General features: G+C 45.0%; 1 protein-coding gene and 1 pseudogene across 1 annotated transcript; both read right to left on the bottom strand.

Annotated features, from left to right (window-relative positions):
- Positions 1-1,245: 1,245 nt before the first annotated feature.
- Positions 1,246-11,119, bottom strand: LOC116829815 (olfactory receptor 52P1-like; annotated as a pseudogene).
- A 1,611-nt stretch (positions 11,120-12,730) lies between these two features.
- Positions 12,731-19,924, bottom strand: LOC116829816 (olfactory receptor 52D1-like). Its single transcript, XM_032788859.2, is given in 2 exon segments — positions 12,731-12,790; positions 18,995-19,924. Coding segments are annotated over 2 exon segments (990 nt in total).
- Positions 19,925-21,074: the final 1,150 nt, after the last annotated feature.

Raw genomic sequence — 21,074 nt, 5'->3', positions numbered from 1 at the left:
AGGAATCAGTCATCTAATCAAATTGGGTTTCTTTGTGTAACTAAGGTTTTGACTGGAGGGACATCCTCTGTGTTTTGAATCTGTTGTCTGTGAGAGTAGCTTGCATGCTAATCTCACATAGGTTTTCCTTTCACCCTTTTCTTTAATTGAAAGTCTTCTTTTAAGAATCTGATTGATTTTTCCTTGTTTTAACATCCAAGGAGTTTTTTGAATCTGGGCTCACCAGGAATTGGTGGGAGGTGAATCAGTCTCAATCCTGCTAGGAAAAGGGACATAAAGACTGGGGAAAAAATTGCGGGGAAGACAGAGTTTCAAATGACTCTCCCATAAATGTTTGTTTAAACTATTTGGTGGTGGCAGCTACTAGATCTAAGCTGATAAATAAGCTTAGGGGTTATTTCATGCAGGTACCCATGTCTGTACCCTAAAGTTCAGAGTGGGGGTGACACCTTGACAGCCCCAATAATAGTTCTTGTATTCCAGTTGATGCTCAGCAGATGTTTCAAACAAAAAATGAAGAATGACACTGTTAAATAATATAAAAATATATATATATTTTGCACTAAATACTTTTTGGGCTACTTTTGGCATTATTTTTATTTCTAATGCATTCAGTCATAGTACTCAATGTCTATATTTTCTGTTGATTTAGTTTGTTACTGTTAGTTTCTAAAAGGCAACATTTAATCCTTGCCGTCTTCATCTGAAGTAGAATTCTTCTGCTGCTGGTCGTCTATCAGCAGTGACCAGTGCAATCATTTTTTTTGTTGGTGTAAAAATCAGGTACATTTTGTTCACTGAATCATTGCACATACAATAAAGCAGTTCAGCATTGTAGTTTCTTTCTTTGTCTTTGGTTATGTGAAAGCATAGCTTCCGTTCATCCAAACGGATCCAGAACCCTGTCCACACAGGGATTAATGGACAGCCACCTTGCATCACAAAGCTGTGAGATATTTTGGTGGTTTGGAAGTCACTGAAAAGCTTATTGACAGGATTTGTGGGGCTGAGGGCAGACAGATGATGCTTAAAGAAGTCAGGTGATGGTCAGAGAGCAGGAGCTCAGCAACAGGGAGAGGAGTACTTGGGGATTGAGGAATAAGACTTTATGTGCAAGGAAGTTCCCAGGTTCTGAACTTCCACAATGTTAGGCTCAGCCAAATGGGGACAGAGCACCCTTGATTAATGAAGAGATATCCTTTCCCCCTGTTGTCAAAGAGGTTTAAAGTCAGTGCCCCCTGGCAATCACATTCTGCAGATGTATTTACCCACTTTGTCACAAAGCCCTTTGGATTTGACCCCATAAATGATAGGGTTGAGCATGGGGGATATGAGGAAATAGAGGTTGGCCAAGATGATGTGAACATGGGGAATGATGCCCTGATCGAACCGGTGAGTCAGATGAGAGAAGAGGAAGGGCGTATAAGATGTCAACATCACACAGATGTGGGCTGTGCAGGCGTTGAGGGCTTTTTGGTGGGCTTTCCTGGAGGACATTCTTAGCACAGTCCTGATGATCAGATCATAGGAGAGAGCAATGAGCGTCAGGTCTAATGCGAGGACTAGAAACGTTATCACCAAGGCGTATATCCTGTTAACTGCGATGTCGCCGCATGATATCTTTGCTACAGCTATGTGCTCACAGTACGTGTGGGGGATAAAGTGGTTGCCACAGAATGGCAGCCTGCTCAGGAGAAGAGGAAGGGGCAGAATGACGAGAACAGCTCTCAACAAACCCACAAACCCTAGCTGAGCTATCTGTGTGTTGGTGAGGATGGTGGCGTATCTCAGAGGGTCACATATGGCGACGTAGCGGTCCAAGGCCATTGTCACGAGGATGGCTGAGTTCATCATAGCACCACGTAAAGGAAGAACATCTGGGTGAGGCAACCACCCACAGTAATGCTGGTCAAATTGAACCAAAATATACACAGTGCCTTTGGAATGACAGAGGTAGACATGCTGATGTCTGTGAGCGCCAGCACGCAGAGAAGCAGGTACATCGACTTGTGCAGGGTCTCTTCTTTGCCTACAACAAACAGAACCATGAAATTTCCCAACAGACTGATAATGTAGGATGTAGAGAATGGGATGGAAATCCAGATGTGGGCAGGTTCAGGTCAGGGATTCCCATTAGGATGAATGTTGAAGGGTCAGAAGGGGTGAGGCTGAAAACTGCTATGAGGTGGCTGATGCGTTGTTCAGGTTCAGAAATGCTCAAGGTGTCTGTGAAGGGAGAAAAACAGAGAGATGATGTGAAACACCCCAATATACACCACTGTCATGTAATTAAGATAAGACTTATTCAAAATATGCCTTGTGAGGTGTCATTCTAAAAGTCTTGATCTGCTGGAGAGTAATATCTAATTGGATTATATGTACCATCATTATATGTGAAGTTATGAAGTTTGGCTATGTATGTGTTGCTGAAATGTGTCCTGAGGTTGGAAACCCCCACAGACAGCCTTTCAGGTACGACAGTAAAACGGCCAAACACTCTTAACGGCTTATTGAAGAAATGTATACAAGCACAAGTATTACCCCAGGAACTGTGTATAGTAGAAACCTCTGACAGATAGCACTGCACAAGGGAACTGTTTGACCCAGGTCACAACAAAAGAACTTTTCAGCAAGTAGGGAGAAAATATAAATGGGAGAAAATGACATGATTGAAAGGCCTCACTCTCCTTACAGCACCGCACCTGAAAACGCCCAAAGAACAATCCTGAACTGTGGGAAGTGATGGTCCCAGGCTACAAGACTTTTTAGCCTGTGTATTAAAACCCGTGAAAGCCAAGGCAATTTGTGCCTTAAGACTCTGCCAGCCTGTTTATCACTCAGGATGAGTATTAGCTAATGCATGTCCTACCTATCTAGAGTGTTAAGCTCAGTTTGTGGTTCTTGTTTCTTTACTAAGGTAATCTGCTTTGTTCTGTTTGTTATCCCTTATAATCACTTAAAACTGCCCTTTAAAGTTAATGCATGTGTTTTGTGCATTATTAACCCCAATTTGTGCAATTTCTATCAGAGGGACATATCTCTCTTCACACTGAGGTGAACTTTTATGAGTTTGCGCTGTGCAGATCTTTCTACACAAGGCAGGACAGTATCAATTTGGTTTATTACCCCAAAGGGGTGGGCGTGTGAGTGCTGGGTGAATCCTCTAACACAGAGCTGACTTCAGTCTCTGTCTGCAACTGGTGTGGCCCTAAGTCTGTGTGTTTGTTGCAAGCGGCCAGAGATCCTAATTCAGCAAAACAGGGGAAGAGAATTCAGGCTGGCAGAGCAGGAGGGGCTCAGTGAAACCCCAGTATACCAGCTTGCATCCCAGAAGGGGGGGTCCAAACTGTCATAAGGGGGGTTATAGACTTTATATCAAATAGAAGAGTAACAATCTAGAAAGGGGGGTGAGCAGTGAGGTGGCAACATTTCAGATGGCACTACAAGTTTTAGGTCAAAATGAAGTCCAGAGAAGCCCTCAGAGGGAGCTAACCAAGCCAGGTGAATAGGCAGCGTGATGGTAGATGAAGTTGGACTTCAATAAATACAGCGTGTATACCCATTGGAGGAAAAAAGCTCTAGACTCCTCTGTGTAGTACTGGGCACCCTTCTCACACAGGATATTGCAGAACTAGAGGAGTTGAGAGAAGAGCAACGAGAATGATCAAGTGCCCAGGGAAATTCTCATATGGAGAGAGGTTGAAAAGACTGGGATTGTTACCTTTGAAGGGAGATGAATAAGAGCGGATATGAGAAAAGTCTATAAAATAATGACTGGTAGAGAGTGGATCAAGAATGTGTTCTCCCTGTCTCATAATACAAAGTCAAAGAGGACACTCAATTACAATGAAATGTGACAAATTCAGAACTGATAAAAAAGAATGCTTTCTGCACTCAGTGCCTAATTAGACTGCGGAACTCATTGCCACAAGAAGTAGTTGAGGCCATGAGATAAGTAAGAATCAGAAAGTGTGTGGACATTTACATGGCTAGTGAGACTACCAGTTACAAAAGATACTGCTAAATAAATATTTTTGAAAGCCTATACACCCACGTGTTTCAGAGCACAAGCCAGTCTTTAGCTGTTAGGTATTAGGCGTGACACCTTCAGTAGGGTCAGATCATCCCTCATCCACCTGCTGCTGGATTTTTTACACTTTCTTCTGTAACAGTGGGGCTGTCACTGTCAGAGAGAGGACAGTGGACAAGTTGGACCATACGTCTGATATATGATTCAATTCCTATGTTGGAAAGAAGCCAAATTTTCCCCATGGAAAGAGATGCTGTCATGCTGGGCTATGACTTTGTGCTCAACAGAGTGGGTATGAAGGGCACAACAGTCTTGGTATTTAGGTCTATGGTCCTGCAACTCTGTTACTTCCCTTGTTTCTATTCATGAGAGACTTTCTTGCCGGCACCCAGCTTTGTCTGAGACATAAGTGTGACACTCTATACCTCAGGGAAGCACCATATTCCTCATTTAAATATAATTGTGCTATTGCATGTAAAGCATGTCATGCGAGCCATCAGGAAAAAGGTCATGACCTGGTGGAAATCATTGTTCTAGCTAAATATGTATATCATTAGTGCAATTGAAGTTTGAGATTGTGTTGTATGGGTGTTACAAAAACATGCTGTAAGTTGGGGAATCAGCAGCTCCTGTTGGGGAATCAGCAGGCCTGTAAGCCTGCCTGCAGTACCGGGGAAACTAGTAGAAACAGTAATAAAGAACAATATTGTCAGACATATAGGTTGAAGGGTATGCTTGTGTTCATTTTGGATAAAATGTGGTTTGCAGGGTGCTTATGCACAGGGAAGCAGGCTGTGGCTCATCAGCCTAGGAACATTCTAGAGAAGGCCAGGGGGAGGGGGTTGAGCTCAGCATGTGGAATGGAGAACTATGACCATGTGATAAACAAACCCATATATGGAAATGTTAACTCTGATTGGTTAGAGGTTCATGTTATGTAAGTTATTATGGAACTTGTTATATAAGTGCCATGTGCTATAAAATAGCAAGGGGCGGGGCTCCTTGCTGGTTAGGGACTCTGCCTGATTTTTTGTACCAGGAGTTTTCCTTGTGTATATTGAATAAAGCCTTGTTGAACTGAATTGATTCGAATTGCATTGAATCGCATCGCGTTGAATCGAAGTGCCTTGATTCTACCCAGCATCAGACTCACTGGGAACCACAAAATCCCAACAAGATGAACATAATTTGTTGGGGAAGAGTCAACATGGTTTTAGTAAAGGGAAATCATGCCTCACCAATCTACTAGAATTCTTTGAGGGGGTCAACAAGCAGGTGAACAAAGGGGATCCAGTGGATATAGTGTACTTAGATTTTCAGAAAGCCTTTGACAAGGTCCCTCCCCAAAGCCTCTTAAGCAAAGTAAGCTGTCATGGGATAAGAGGGAGGTGCTCTCATGGATTAGTAACTGGTTAAAAGATAGGAAACAAAGGGTGGGAATAAATGGTCAGTTTTCAGAATGGAGAGAGGTAAATAGTGGGTGTCCCACAGGGGTCTGTTCTGTGACCAGTCCTATGTAACATATTCATAAATGATCTGGAAAAAGTGGCAAACTATGAGGTGGCAAAATTTGCAGATGTTACAAAATTGCTAAAGAGAGTTAAGACCTAGGCAGACTGCAAAGAGCTACAAAAGGATCTCTCAAAACTGGGTGACCTGGTAACAAAATGGAAGATGAAATTTAATGTTGATAAAATGCAGAGTAATGCACATAGGAAAGCAGAATCCCAACTATACTTATAAAATGATGGGGTCTAAATTAGCTGTTACCACTCAAGGAAGAGATCTTGTAGTCATTGTGGATAGTTCTCTGAAAACATCCACTCAATATGCAGCGGCAGTCAAAAAAGCAAACCGAATGCAGGAAATCATTAAGAATGGGTTAGATAATAAGACAGAAAATATTATGTTGCCTCTATATAAATCTATGGTATGCCCACATCTTGACTACTGTGTGCCGCTGTGGTTTCCCCATCTAAAAAAAAGAGATATTGGAATTGGAAAAGGTTCAGAAAAGGGCAACAGAAATGATCAGGGGTATGAATGGTTTCTGTCTGAGGAGAGATTAAAAAAACTGGGACTTTTCAGCTTGGAAAAGAGACGGCTAAGTGGAGATATGTTTGAGGTCTGTAAAAACATGACTGGTGTAGAGAAAGTAGATAAGGACATGTTGTTGACTACTTCTCATAACACAAGAATGAGGGGCCACCAAATGAAATTAATGGGCAGCAGGTTTAAAACAAATAAAAGGAGGTTTTTCTTCACACAATGCACAGTTAACCTGGTGGAACTCCTTGCCAGAAGATGTTGTGAAGTCCAAGACCATAACAGGGTTCAAAACAGAACTAGATACATTCATGCAGGACAGGTCCATCAATGGTAACTAGCCAGGACAGGCAGGAATGGTGTCCCTAACCTCTGTTTGCCAGAAGCTGAGAATGAGCGAAAGGGGATGGATCACTTGATGATTACCTGTTAATTCCCTCTGGGACACCTGGCATAGGCCACTGTCAGAAGCCAGGATACTGAGCTAGATTGACATTTGGTCTGACCCAGTAGGACCATTCCTATGTTCTTATGTTCCCCAGAAACCACAGCAAGGAAAATTAACCAACTCCCAGGAGGGTGTTGAATAAACATCAACAGTCATTGTCTAGCAAGGGAGCTACAATGCAATGACAAACTCGCAGAAGGCCACATCAGGGCAATTGCTCTATCTTGCGTGGGTCAATGCCCACCAGACATGCCTGGATTTGCGTTCTCCAAACCCGTGAAGTAAGGCTATAAAACAAAACACAGTAGGCCATGCTTGACTTTTTCTCCTAACCCCAATCCACTCCCCCGCAATCTATTCTGCAAGCAACAAAGACACTCAGGAGACTGAAGAATCCAAGAGAAGCATCTGGCGGAGGTTTCAAGGGTGAAACTTGTGTATTATGAACTGGAATATCCAGTGGGCTGAGAAAAACAGCTTAATGTTGGTGTTGCCCAGTCTCATAAGTTTGAGAGTTTAGACTGTGTGCTTATATTTGATTTTGTTTTGGTAACGAACTCTGACTTATAATAATCTAAACTCTATCTTTTGCAGTCAATAAACATGTTTTACTGTTTATCTTTACCAGTGAGTTTGCCTGAAGTGTTTGGTAAACCTGCTCAGGTTTATAAAGGCTGGTACATATCCACTTTCCAGTGATGATGTGGTGAAAAAAATAATACATTTACACTGGTCGTCTTGAGCAGGACAAGATGATATATTCCCAAGGTACTGTGCAGGGAGTTGGGGGGATTTCGCTCGTGCCCTTCCCGGTGTGATTCATGAGCGGCTCTGAAGAACATTCATGTAATCTAGCTGTGTATGGGGCTCCACATGAGGTTGTGTTGAGTGATAACAGGGCCTGGAGGGGTTGCTGCTTGTCACTAACTGTCAAGGGTTTTCCCCTCACTCTGAACTTTAGGGTACAGATCGTGGGGACCTGCAAGGACCCTTTTAAGCTTAATTACTAGCTTAGATCTGGTACGCTGCCACCAGCCAAAACTTAGTGTTTGGCACACTTCTATTTCCCCCAAACTTTCCCCTCCCTGGGCAGCCTTGAGAGACTTCACCAAATTCCCGGATGAACAAAGATCCAAACTCCTGGGATCCTAAAACAAGGAGAAATTAACCATTCCCACCCTCCTTTCCCCCCACCAGTCCCCAGTGAGTTCAGATTCCAATCCCCTTGGCTCTGAAAACAAGGAAAAAAATCAATCAGATTCTTAAAAAAGAAAGCTTTTAATTAAAGAAAGAAAAAGTGAAAATTATCTCTGTAAAATCAGGATGGAAAAATGCTTTACAGGGTATTCAGATTCATATAGACTAGAGAGACCACCCCCCAGCCTTAGATTCAAAGTTACAGCAAACAGAGGTAAAATTCCTTCCAGCAAAAAAGAAAAACATTCACAAGTTGAAAAAAACAAACATAAGACTAATCCGCCTTGCCTGGCTATACTTTCAATTGTGAAACATGAAAGACTGCTTCAGAAAGATTTGGAGAGCCTGGATGGACGTCTGGTCTTTCTCAGCCTTGAGAGCGAACAACACCCAAAACAAACAGCACAAACAAAGACTTCCCTCCACCGAGATTTGAAAGTATCTTGTTCCCCTATTGGTCCTCTGGTCAGATGTCAGCCAGGTTTACTGAGATTCTTAACACTTTACAGGTAAAAGAGACATTAACTCTTAACTATCTGTTTATGACACTAGCAAAGCACTCTGAGAGACAACCCAGGCTGGAGAGTTAAGCGGGCACAGTGGTCCCTCAATCCCAGGTTGCACCCTGGGGATCCCGTAAGAATACATTACAGTTGTTACTGACACATGTAAGCAGAGACATGTGTCAGTAACTCAGCTGCCTACCCTTCTCATATCTGAATATTGATAAAGTTTACAGATAACACAAAAATTGGAGGATTGTAACTAATGAGGAGAACAGGTCACTGATTCAGAGCAACCTGCATCTGGATAATTGGAAAAAGGCAAATAAAGTGCCCATCTTTAAAAAAGGGAAGACAGAGAACCCAGGGAACTACATACCAGTCAGCCTCACCTCAGTCCCTGGAAAAATCATGGAGCAGGTCCTCAAGGAAACAATTTTGAAGCACTTGGAGGAGAGGAAGGTGATCAGGAACAGTCAACATGGATTCACCAAGGGCAAGTCATGCAGGGGCACGGGTCACTTGCCGGAGGATTCTCTGCAGCTTGAGGTCTTCAAACCACGATTTGAGGACTTCAATAACTCGGACATAGGTTAGGAGTTTGTTATAGAAGTGGATGGGTGAGATTCTGTGGCCTGCTTTGTGCAGGAGGTCAGACTAGATGATCATAATGGTCCCTTCTGACCTTAAAGTCTATGAGTCTATGACTAACCTAATTGCCTTCTATGATGAGATAACTGGCTCTGTGGATATGGGGAAAGCAGTGGACATGATATATTTTGACTTTAGCAAAGCTTTTGATATGGCCTCCCACAATATTCTTGCCAGCAAATTAAAAACATATGGATTGGATGAATGGACTATAAGGTGGATAGAAAGCTGGCAAGATCATCGGGCTCAATGAGCAGTGATCAATGGCTTGATGTCTAGTTGACAGTTGGTATCAAGCGGAGTGCCCCAGGGGTCAGTCCTGGGGCCGGTTTTGTTCAACATCTTTATTAATGATCTGGATGATGGGATGGATTGCACCCTCAGCAAGTTCTCAGATGACACTAAGTTGACGGGGAGAGATAGATACGCTGGAGGATAAGGTCCAGAGTGGATAGGGTCCAGAGTGACCTAGACAAATTGGAGGATTGGGTCAAAAAAAATCTGATGAGGTTCAACAAGGACAAGTGCAGAATCCTGCACATAGGACGGAAGAATCCCATGCACGGCTCCAGGCTGGGGACTAACTGGCTAAGCAGAAGTTCTGCAGAAAAGGACCTGGTAATTTCAGTGGATGAGAAGCTGGATATAAGTCGGCAGTGTGCCCTTGTTGCCAAGAAGGCCAATGGCATATTAGGATCCATTAGTAGGAGCATTATTCCCCTCTATTCGGCACTGGTGAAGCCACACCTGGAGTATTGCATCCAGTTTTGGGCCCCCCACTACAGAAGGGATGTGGACAAATTGGAGACAGTCAGTGGAGGCCAACGAAAATGATTCTAGGATTCTATTATTTGGATTGGTTGGTAAACTGTATCGAAGCAAAGGATATGTATTCTCATATAGCGATGTAGCTATCTTCATCTAGGAACAAAGAATGTAGGCAATGCTTGTACAATGGGTGAATCTGCCATGGGAAGCAGTGCCTCTGAACAATAGTTGGGGCATGAAGGGATAATTAGCTGAATATGAGCTCTTAGTGTGATCATGTGGCCAAAACAGCTAATAAGATACCATGATAATAACTAGGGGAATATCCAGAAGAGGTAGAGAAGTTGTTTTACCTCTATAGTTGGCACCTGTCTGACTCCTGCTGGAATTCTGTGTACAGTTCTGGTGCCCACCGTAACAGATAGATGTCGATACACTGAAGAGGTTTGAGAGAAGAATCACAAGAATTATTAAAAGATTAGAAAACCTAATGGTTAAGTGGTGTCTTGATAAAAGTCTATAAAAGTACCTAACATAATATAGGGAAGAAATATTTAATTATAGGCTTTTCAGCCTAGCATACGGAGACGTAACGTATACAATGCCTAGAAGAGAAGCTAGCCATTCCTGTTTCCTGCCCAGTAAAGTTTACGAGAGGATAACAACCAGAAGTGAGGGTAACCTACAACATGAATGAACAGGACTCTGTAGTAACTAAGGGTATGTCTATACTACCCGGTGGGTAGTGTTCGATGTATCGGGACCGATTTATCACGTCTCATCTGGATGCGATAAATCGATCCGCTAATCGATGCCCGTACTCCACCTTGGCAGGCGGAGTAAGCGCAGTTGACGAGGGTGTAACGGCAGTTGACTGCCCGCCGTGAGGATGGCCAGGTAAGTCGAACTAAGATACTTTGACTTCAGCTACATGAATAGCGTTGCTGAAGTTGTGTATCTTAGTTCGAACCCCCTCTCCAGCTAGTGTAGCCCAGGCCTAAGACATTTATATATTATGGCCTCATTTTAATGTCACTAATCCAAATTTCTGTTTTACTCCTCATACACACAGCACTGTGGGACACACAGCAATAATGCTAGTCCCGGGATTTCAGAACACTCAGCCTACTGCCGATAATAATACAGGTGGTAACTGTAATTGCCATAACAGGAATGTACTGCTGATAGCGGGCTTCACCTTCACCCCCTCCCCTGGTGGTCGTCATGCAGACAGAAAGCAAAAGTCCAGAAGTCTGAAGTGCAGACAATGAACCATTTATTGGGGTTAGTTCCAAGCAAGCATAGGAATAGCTCTGCATACCGGCAGAGTGTATTCTCCATCGTTCCATTCCCAGCTCTGATGCCCCAGAGCCTTGCCTGTGTCCCCATTCCCATTTCCCATCTCCTCCTTCTTAGCAGACCCAAATATACCTGCAATGCACACCCCTAGTCACACCCCTTACAACTTACTGTCATGGTCCGTTTTGGAGGGTCATAAATTTGGGGTCTTCATCCCACCTCTTTTGTACCCCATGGGAGGGGTAAGGAGTGAGGTCATGCTCTGGCCAAGGCCAGGCCTTTCTTTGGCATTTAGTGTTTCTTGTGCCTGCCCCGAACTCCCCACCCCCTTACTCCTCCTAACTGGTTGCTTGCCCTTGGCTTGAGATAGGACCCAGTCAGCCTTCCAGTGTGTGTTCCTATATCGCACTCCCACCATACCCTGTAACACATTACCTTCTCTAGCTCTTATCGTTTCTCATTGTACTAAAAGACTCATCTGGTTGTGGAAAATGCAACACACAGTATCTTTGTCCTTTGTTCACACATATTAGTACAAGACCTGAAAGTATGAAAAAGTCAACCCCAAAATTCAATCTCAGGCTGACAAACAAGCCTATATGCTAACAGTTGCTATCTGCAGTACAACCAGAGCCAAACTACGCCACCCAGACTGGAAAAGGGTTGTTATGCTTGGATATAAATGCTGTCCTATGTACGCATACATACCCATCTGTAACACACACATATGCACATCATATCCATATTACCCATACATATTAAGTATCTAAAAGTGCCCCCAAGGCTCAGTCATAAAGGGACTAAAAACAATTGGAAAATAAAATCTGTCCATTGGTGGTATGAGGGAACGTGCAGATTAAGGAACAGATGGGGCACAAATGTGTGGATGGGAAAGTAAGGTGGCCACATAACAGTGTTTAGCCCAGTGGACCATCTTCAGTCCAGGCATTATGGTTTTCCGAGATAATGGGTAAACATCCTCCCCATAAAAAGACAAAAAGTAGAGGAATGTGTAGGAAGAGAGCCTGAGACATAAGCCCTTGTATCAGAGGCCTGAGGCGTGGGCTAGAATAGTAGTCAAAGCTTTACTGATAAAAAAACAAAGATGGGCTGTGAGCAAGAGGCAAGGCCTCTTTACAGAATCTGGCAAGAATGGGGCTGTTATTGCTGAAATACACATTCCTAAGAGGTGCTAGGCACAGAGCACTCATGCAAACACATCCCGATATCAAGTGGTGCCAGAACATTGCAATGACAAGGATGGTACAAAAACATTCCCCAAGGATAACAGGAACACACTGTCCACTCCTAAAATATTAGGTCAGGATGACAGTACGTAATAAAGAGGTTTTGACTGAACCAATATGTTCAAGGATATGGGTGATAAATAGCTACAACAGGGGGCAGTAACTAACTACGTCAGAGTGGCAATACGTAACTTGTTTGTATTGGGGTAAAAGATCTATCTCAGAGGGAGGAATGGAAATCCCGTGATTTACTGAGCTGGTCCATTGTTATTGGCAAACATGTCTTAGTGGTACAGTAGAGTCTGCAGAATACTAGTACTGTGCTTCATCAACAATAAACCTGGCTGGGTGCCTTCATCCCGTAACGGATCTTGTGGTCATTGGGCAGTTCGGTCGAGGTCTGCCGTGCCAGCTGTCTGTGCAGAGCTGGGACAGCACACAGAGAGAACACAGACATGCAGCCAAACATCTAACCACAGTGACCAGCATGCTGTTGGAATTGAGGAAGCCTGGGATGGGGAAGGATATTATAGACTGGGCGTCAGAATATGCTGGGAGATTGAACCAGCTGAGGAGCAAAGATCAGTGGTTCTTTTCACTGGTGAAATGCCTGAGGTTACGTAAATTACATTCAAAAACAACAATTCAAAACAAAACTGAGAAAATTGGTGACACCCAGGCTGCAAGTCTGTGGCTTGCCAGAGGAAAGAGACTCTGAGACCTGCCCGCATGCACTCCGGGCCAGGAAAGGTCCCAGCACTGGCCTTGGATCAACAATCGCAAAGAATATTTTAATTTCAGCAGCTCTGCCAAATACTGCTCTGCGCCCCCACAACCTCCAGTGTTACTCACCTTTCCACGTACCCCCTGCTTACGCCAACAACCCCCAGTGCTGCCCACCTGTCTGTGTACACCTCCAGCCTGCCCCCAAAACACCAAGCACTGTCCGCCTGTCCATGTACACCCTCTGCCTGCCTCTGCAAATTCCAGCTCTGCCCACCTCTCTGTGTACACCCCACTCCCTGCTCCCACAACCCCCAGCACTGCCTGCCTGTCCATGTGAGTCCTCCACCCCCACAACTTCCAGCCTTGCCACACAGTGCTACCCCTCATCCAGGACCAAAACCAGGTGCCTGTCCCCACAGCGACAGCTCACAGAAATACCTCCTCAGACTAGGTTACACCTCAACCTGTGCACAGAGGGAGAGAGGACGTGGAGACTAAAAGGAGCCAATGTGAATAACTCTTCCTCAAAACGACACAAAGTTTTTGCATATTGCAGCCCATTAGCAACTTCCTGAGGCTGCTTTTCCATATTGGCAATTGCTGACCTTGGCATGAGGCAGTAGTAGGATTGTTCACAGAAGGAGGGATGGTTCAGATGGGGGAGGATGTCAGAGAATCTGCTACAGTGTGTGGTCCATGTTACGTTACAGTCTGAGACACCCCCCTGCCTCAGAAGGACTCGTTACGCCTCTTTGGTCTGTGTAATAGGAAGGAAGTGGGTATTTACCCACGAAAGCTCATGCTCCAAAACTTCTGTTAGTCTATAAGGTGCCACAGGATTCTTTGCTGCTTTTACAGATCCAGACTAACATGGCTACCCCTCTGATACTTTAAGCCTGTGTGTTTGAGAGTTCAGAAACTCTCCTGTCTACCATTAGAGGAAACAGGATGACTCCAGTCTGTAGGTTCATGTTTGGTGTAAATCAGGCCATTTATTTAAGTCCCTACATGTGGATTTAGGGTGAACTCCAGGACATATTGGGAGTTTTGCCATTGATCAGAATCACCCTTTGTGTTTAACTTTCCGCCCTGAGCTGCAAAATCACAGCTTTTGATCCTGCTGCACAGAGCGTTATTCTGTTAGGGTGCTCAAAGACACTGACGGAAACCACCCATTTATGTGGTGCTCTGAGACCAGCTATAAAAGATGGGGATTCCAAACACGGGCTGATTTTGTTCTCAGGGAGGTCAGTGCCAATCTAGAGTGTCTCACTACAGACAGAAAGTGAGAGCAGAATCTGGCCAGTGTGAGACCCATTCTTGTTGTGAACCCTCTAGTTACACACGTACCCACTGCAGAGGCTTTGGTTGTATTTACCAACAGGGCAGTGAAGATGCTGAATTGGAAAACTGGAAAGAACCAGAGGAAAACCAGACAGTCCAAACAGAGGAAGCTACTAAGACAGCTAGCAGAGGACACAGTAGAGACAAGGAATTGACCTTAAAAAACAAATATTTGTCTAAACTATTTCCAGTACAGCTGTAGTTCCAATTTACCAGGTAAATCCCTTGGTAGTTTCTGATAATACTAAACAGTTCAAGTTGCCATGCTCCTGAATTCCTGCCCAGAAGTTTCTTGACTTGAACCCTTCCTGAGATCTCAGCACTAACTTTAATGCAGAAACAGCCAACTCACCGAAATCCAGTCAGCAGAGAGAGGAAATCTCCTTACAGTGACAAGAACGCAGAGTCCTGAGGATGAGTGCATGAATCTCATGTCTCATACTTGGTGTCCTGGAGAGCAACCTTTATGATTCCCCTGTACATTCCCTGCAGACTCTCAGGTTGGCAGGACTCCCAGACAATTCCCTCAGCTCCACCAGCAGTAGGAAGAGCAGAAAATAGACCCTGGAGAACTTCAGCTTGAGAGTGTCCCCTGGGAGTGAAGCAATGAGTCACTGATCCCAGGGGCTCAGATTGTTAGGGCAAACTGAGTCTGGCAATCTGTTCAGCCTAGCAATTGACAATGGCTTTCTTTTCTGTGTGTAATGTTCTGCCATCTGCAGTATGTCTGTACATAACTGCAAGCCTAAGGATTGTTCTCTCTAGCAGTACCATTATGATTACACATGGTAACAGCACACCCTAACTCTGGCACCCCATAACTCAAACACCCTACAAGGCCAGAGAGTTATACATATATATATTTTGGAGGGGAGTGGTCCGTGACAAACCCCATGTTTGGATGACTGTTTTCCACTGTCATTCATTATGACATATTTTAAGGAATACCATGCAATATTTCCTGATAAATTTGATATTTTTTACCAGGTTAGGATCCTCTCTTCAATCCATACACCATATACCAATATTGCCAAATTCCCATGGGGGACTAGTAGTACAGATTTCTATGGGAACATACTTAAAGTCCTTATTTTCCTCATTACCACTACTTGGGGGTGTAACATTCCTCGTGTTTCCTCCCTTTGCCACTTTACATTGCTGGATTTGGATTTGTTTAGGGCCTACAATAACAACAATAGCAGCAATGATTGTTCTATTCCAGGCCAGGTGCTGTGAAAGTAGAAGAAATTATATTATAAAAATAGAAAGGATTAAAGAAATGCTGTATGTACCTTTAAGCAGAAATGAGGAATGTTGAAATACAGGTGTCAAGAAAAGAAACATTAAGGCATAAACAATGAGTCCACTCAAGATAATGGTGGAACATTAGTCAGAGATTGGTAAAACTTAGCAAGGAAATTAACTGTGTATGTCTAGCCTCAGGTAAACTTGTCAGTTCTGCTCCCTTTGTTATCTTGTCAAGTTCGCGTCCTTTTTATCTGTATAAAATAAAGTAGTGTGGGTCTTGCATGGTGCTCACATTATCTGGGTGTATTAGCAGAGTGCTATGCTAATAAAAAGAGTGGTCTGACAAATTGTGAGTCCTGAATTTAACTTCGACAGTGTCCTTGTTTTCCCTTTGTGGATCCACCTGTAAATTTCATATAACAGAATTTATTCATCCCCATTTTTAACCCCCATTCTGTGCGTACACAAGTGCAGCCGGGGCTCAACCCTGTCTGGGAGGAGGAGGGGAGCCACACTGGCTCAATACACACCGGTGGGTCCAGAAATATAGCCCGGAAGTCCTCACGGTAATCGCCTGCCCTGTGGGGGAAGGGCTCAGGTCCTTCGGCAGGGCTGAGCCTTAATCACCACTATGAGCCTGGCCCTAGGTCAGGGCGGGGCAGCAAACACTGAGTCAGGAAGCTCAGGCCCTGGATAGGGCTGAGCGGTAATGATAGGCTTTGGCGTCCTCAGGCCAGGGAGAGGGGGAGTCTGTCACCCTGGCATGGGTGGCAGGGGGGATGCAGGCCCTCCCACTCCACTGCATCCCAGCCGGGAGCCCTAGCAGTGTCTGAGGATCCGCTGCTCAGTCAGTGGGGATCCTGGCCACAACACACTGACATAGCCTCCAGCAAGGCTGCAGTCGGACTGGGGTCAGCTGCCCCCGGGCCACTTCCATCCTCCTTCTTGGGGCCTACCTGGGTCCTGACGTCGGCCTCTTCAGGGTCCAGGAGCATGGGCTCGTCGCGCCCGAGCTGGACGGTAGTTCTGGGAGTTCCTCAGGATAGTCGGGCCAGGGCAGCACCGGCAGCTCCTCCGGGTAGCGGGCACGGGGGGAGCCCTGGTGGCCCCTCCGGGTAGCGGGGAAGCCCTGGCGGCCCCTCTGGGTAGCGGGCATGGGGGAGCTCCGGGGACTCCTCCGGATAGCGAGCGCAGGAGAGCTCCGGGCAGTCTAGGCAGCTGCGCTGGGTCGCAGGAGTTTCCCAGTCTCGAGCTTCCTGAGCCTGAGGGATGTCTGCTCGATCCGGCTGCTGGGGCTTGACTGAACTGTGAGGGCTGGCCTTTATAGTTCCGCATATTTTGCTGAATGACACTTAATTGATCAACACCTTCCTGTCAGCTTTGAAAATGATTGGAAAGCTGTGCATTTATTATATCGAGAGACCTGTAAAACCCCATCTCTTGGGGCTGGTTGGCAGGGGAGTGCCACCCAGTGGTCAGGGATTAGGCCTGTAACATGCAGGGAGTTGTTGGTAGCGGAGCCCAGATCCCTCCCACTCCACTGCGTTTTGACCTAGAGCTCTTTGGGGAGGGGGTTATCGCTACTCTGCCCCAAGGAAGATAAAATGGCATAGGTCTTGCATAGCTCTGGCATTTGGGGAGGCTTGCCCAAGTGCCGGAAGCCCCTCCAGCACCCTCAGTGTGGCCCCGCCTCTGCCCCCAGTTCCACCCCTCTTGCCCCCCGCCACTCGCCAAGCCCCTCTTTGAATCACACTTTAGCACTGCATCTGTACTTTTACCTTTGTCCATTGACTGGGATGAAAATCTGTGATTACATTTACTAAACAGTGCGTCAAACACAGGCAAATATAGCCGTCTGCCCCCTTTTTCTATGGCCCTCTCACTTTTATCTGGCCGGTATTGACATTGCCTGAGTGCTTGTCATACCTGAAGAGCCAAGTGTTGGGCCCAGGGCTATCACCCCTGCGTGGATCTTTTAATGGTTTCCAGTGGAGCACGGCACTGTCCTACCAGTGAAAGAGATCCACAGTCATTAACTTGCATACGCAGCAGTTTATCAGAGTAGTAATTAAACAAGTGGTAAAAGGTTACATTAAGCACATAACTCCGATGTTAAACATTAAAGAACTATACAACAAGCGCGACACTTTCCTCTTAGCGAACATCTTTTTCACAAACATCCACAAACTGCCCCTGTGCTAGCCTCACACAGTTCCTGCTTGGAAAACTGAGAAGGTGGTTACCAAGTCTATGGACGACTTCTTCCCTCCAGATTCCGTCTCCTCAGCCCTCTGGTCTGTCTTGGATTTCCTCAAGACCAGGCCTTGGTTGCCTGGAAACCTTTCTGGTCACAGTCCTACTTTGAGCCCACGGAGCAGAGTTTTGGCTACTCTGTCTAGCAGCATCTTCAAGTATCAGTTAAGGAATCCCCTCTCCCTTTTCTCCCTTGTCTCTTCTCGGACAGTAATTGACTTTGCTTGATTCTTATAATTGTTTTCCCTCAAAGAAGTCACATGTCTGAAAAGCATGCCCAGCGGGCACGTAGTTATTAATTTTAGCTGATTAGTATTTTGGAAGGGGCTGTGGGGGGGGGCGGGGTTACCAAACAAAGACCACTCATATTTACTCACTCGTCAATCATTCACTCTGGCTCTCTGCATGGTGTCCTTGCCATAGTGTCACTTTAAACAGGTTGGCTTGTACTCCATGCTGGAACATTATGGATGGGCTATTTGGAGGGAGGGCTACCTCAGTGCTTTGAGTATTGGCCTGCTAAACCCAGGTTTATAAGTTCAATCCTTGAGAAGGTCATTTGGGGATTGGCCCTCCTTTGAACAGGGGTTTGGATTAGAAGACCTTCCAACCCTAATAGCTCTATGATTTTACTTTTGCATGGGCCCATTTTTACTAACCACTAGTTTCAATATCGATCGCACAGACAGGCTTTTCTAGTCCTTTATCAAGTCTGCTTCTGCTTAAAGGGGACCCTGCTCCTAGGATCCTCTGCAGTTCTTCAGTCATGTTTAAGGCATGTCAAGTTGTGCTCACAGCATTCATTCAGCATGGCCACACCAATTTGGCACCATCTTAACACCAAGGAAGGGTTTGTTTGTTTTTCACAGTTCATTTCTAGGCGTGCTCTTCCTTCGTGCCTGGCTAAATGGACATCATGCAGCTCACAGAACTTTTCGGATTCCTCCCAAAGAACATCCCAATTAGCTGGGAGGTTATAAGAACTGCTTCATGTTGTGATAGATGGCGCCAGCATCCCCTCTCTCCGAGCATCAAGAAATCCTAGAAATCATTCTTTAGTTCCAGATTTTCTGTGTTTCTCACACAAACTGTCATTTCTTCTGGTTTAAAACTGCATGCTTCAGCAACACTAATAGTAGAAAACTCACTGGTACAGAGCACCCTTGATTAATGACAAGATATCTTTTCCCCCTCTTGTCACACAGGTTTAAAGTCAGTGGCCCCAGATGATTATCCAGATGTATTTGCCCACTATGTCACGAAATTCTTTGGTTTTGACCCCATAAATGATAGGGTTGAGCATGAGGGGGACAAGGAAATAGAGGTTGGCCAAGATGATGTGAACATGGAGAACAGCACCCTGATTGAACCAGTTAATCAGAATGGTGAAAAGGATGGAAGTATAAGAAATCACTATCACACAGATGTGGGCTGTGCAGGTCTTGAGGGCTTTCTGGTGGTCTTTCTTGGAGGACATTCTGATGACGGTCCTGATGATCAGACCGTAGGACAGGGCAATGAGCGTCAGGTCTAACCCGATGCCTACAAATGCTATCACCACGCCATATGTCCTGTTGAATGTGATGTCCCCACATGACATCTTCACCATAGTCATGTACTCGCAATATGTGTGGGGGATAATGTGGTTGCCACAGAATGGCTGCCTGATCAGGAGCAGGGGCCCGGGCAGCATGACGAGAACAGCTCTTGTCAAACCCACTAGCCCTAGCTTAACTATTCGTGCATTGGTGAGGATAGTGTTGTATCTCAGAGGGTTACATATGGCAACATAACGATCGAAGGCCATTATGACGAGGACGGCCGACTGAATAGCAGAAACCATGTGAAAGAGGAATGACTGGGTGAGGCAGTCACCCACAGTAATGCTTTTCAAATTGAACCAAAATATACAAAGTGCCTTCGGCACGACAGAGGTAGACATGCCGATGTCTGTGAGCGCCAGCATGCAGAGCAGCAGGTACATCGGCTTGTGCAGGGTCTGCTCTTTGCCTACAACAAACAGAACTGTGAAATTTCCCAACAGGCTGATAAAGTAGAACACAGTGAAAGGGATGGAAATCCAGATGTGGGCAGCTTCCAGGCCAGGGATGCCCACTAGGATAAATGTTGAAGGGTCAGAGGGGGTGAGGTTGAAACCTGCCATGAAGTGGTTGATGCATCGAGAGGTCTCAGAAATGCTCACGATGCCTGTGAAAGGAGAGAAGCACAACGAGTGGAGTTACACACTTTATAACAAATACTGTGGTAAATATTTTATAGTTATTACCAATCTAGAAAGGGAGGTAAGCGGTGAAGTGGCAGTATTTGCAGATGGCTCAAGATTATTTAGGTTATAGTCAAATCCAGAGAAGTCCTCAGAGGGAGTTCAGAAAGCAAGGTGAATGGGCAGCATGATGGCAGATGAACTTCAATGTCAATAACTGGAGGGAAAATCTTGAACTCCTCAAACAGCTTACGGGGTTCTAACTTAACTGTATGAACTCAGGACAGGGACCTGGGCATCATGGTACACAGCTCTGAGAAACCCTGCTCACAGTGCAAGCACAGATAGAAACTAAGCAAATCTCTGGGATCCAGGAGGAGGAGGATGGAGAATCTTACAGAAAATACAATGCCATGAGATCAGTCAGTCAATGTTTCACCATCAGTCTTTTTAGTTTAACAAAGATGGTTAAGTTTACTAAATAACAATCTGTAAGTACTTACACGGGGAACCAATATTTAATAATAGAGTTTTTAGCCTAGCATATGAAGGTGTAACAGTATCAAGTGGCTGGAAGATGAAGATAAAGAAATTCTGACTGGAGATAAGGTGTACATTTTTTAAAGGGTGAGAGTAATTAACCCCTGGAACAATTTACCAAGGGTCTTGACGGATTCTTCTTCACTGTGAATTTTTAAATCAAGGTTCAATGTTCCTCTTAAAGATCTGCTCTAGCAAAAATGTTGCGGAAATTCTCCGGTCTGTGTTATACAGACTAGGTGATCACGTTGGTCCCTTCTGGCTTTGGAATCTACGAACATGTCCCCAGGAGTCAGCTGCAGGCATTTTTCCTGAAAACTCTTACCTGGGCTTACGGGAGGCATTTTTTTCTATTCATGACTGTTAAATGTAGCCCCTATGGGGAGAAATTCTCATGTGAGTACTGCCCCTTTGAAATGTTACACTAGGTGAGTATTTCACGAGGCTGAGGAATCCTGTGACCCACTGCATGTATGAATGTTTTAAGTGAGAAAAATAATGACTTTAGCCAATGAAATCTCGTACAACCCTTGCTATTGATGGCTAGAAG

This window comes from Chelonoidis abingdonii, chromosome 1 (genome assembly GCF_003597395.2).
Source record: "Chelonoidis abingdonii isolate Lonesome George chromosome 1, CheloAbing_2.0, whole genome shotgun sequence".
NCBI classification, from domain to species: Eukaryota; Metazoa; Chordata; order Testudines; family Testudinidae; genus Chelonoidis; species Chelonoidis abingdonii.
Note: the sequence above shows the minus strand (reverse complement) of the source record. Positions and strands in the feature narration are given on the sequence as shown.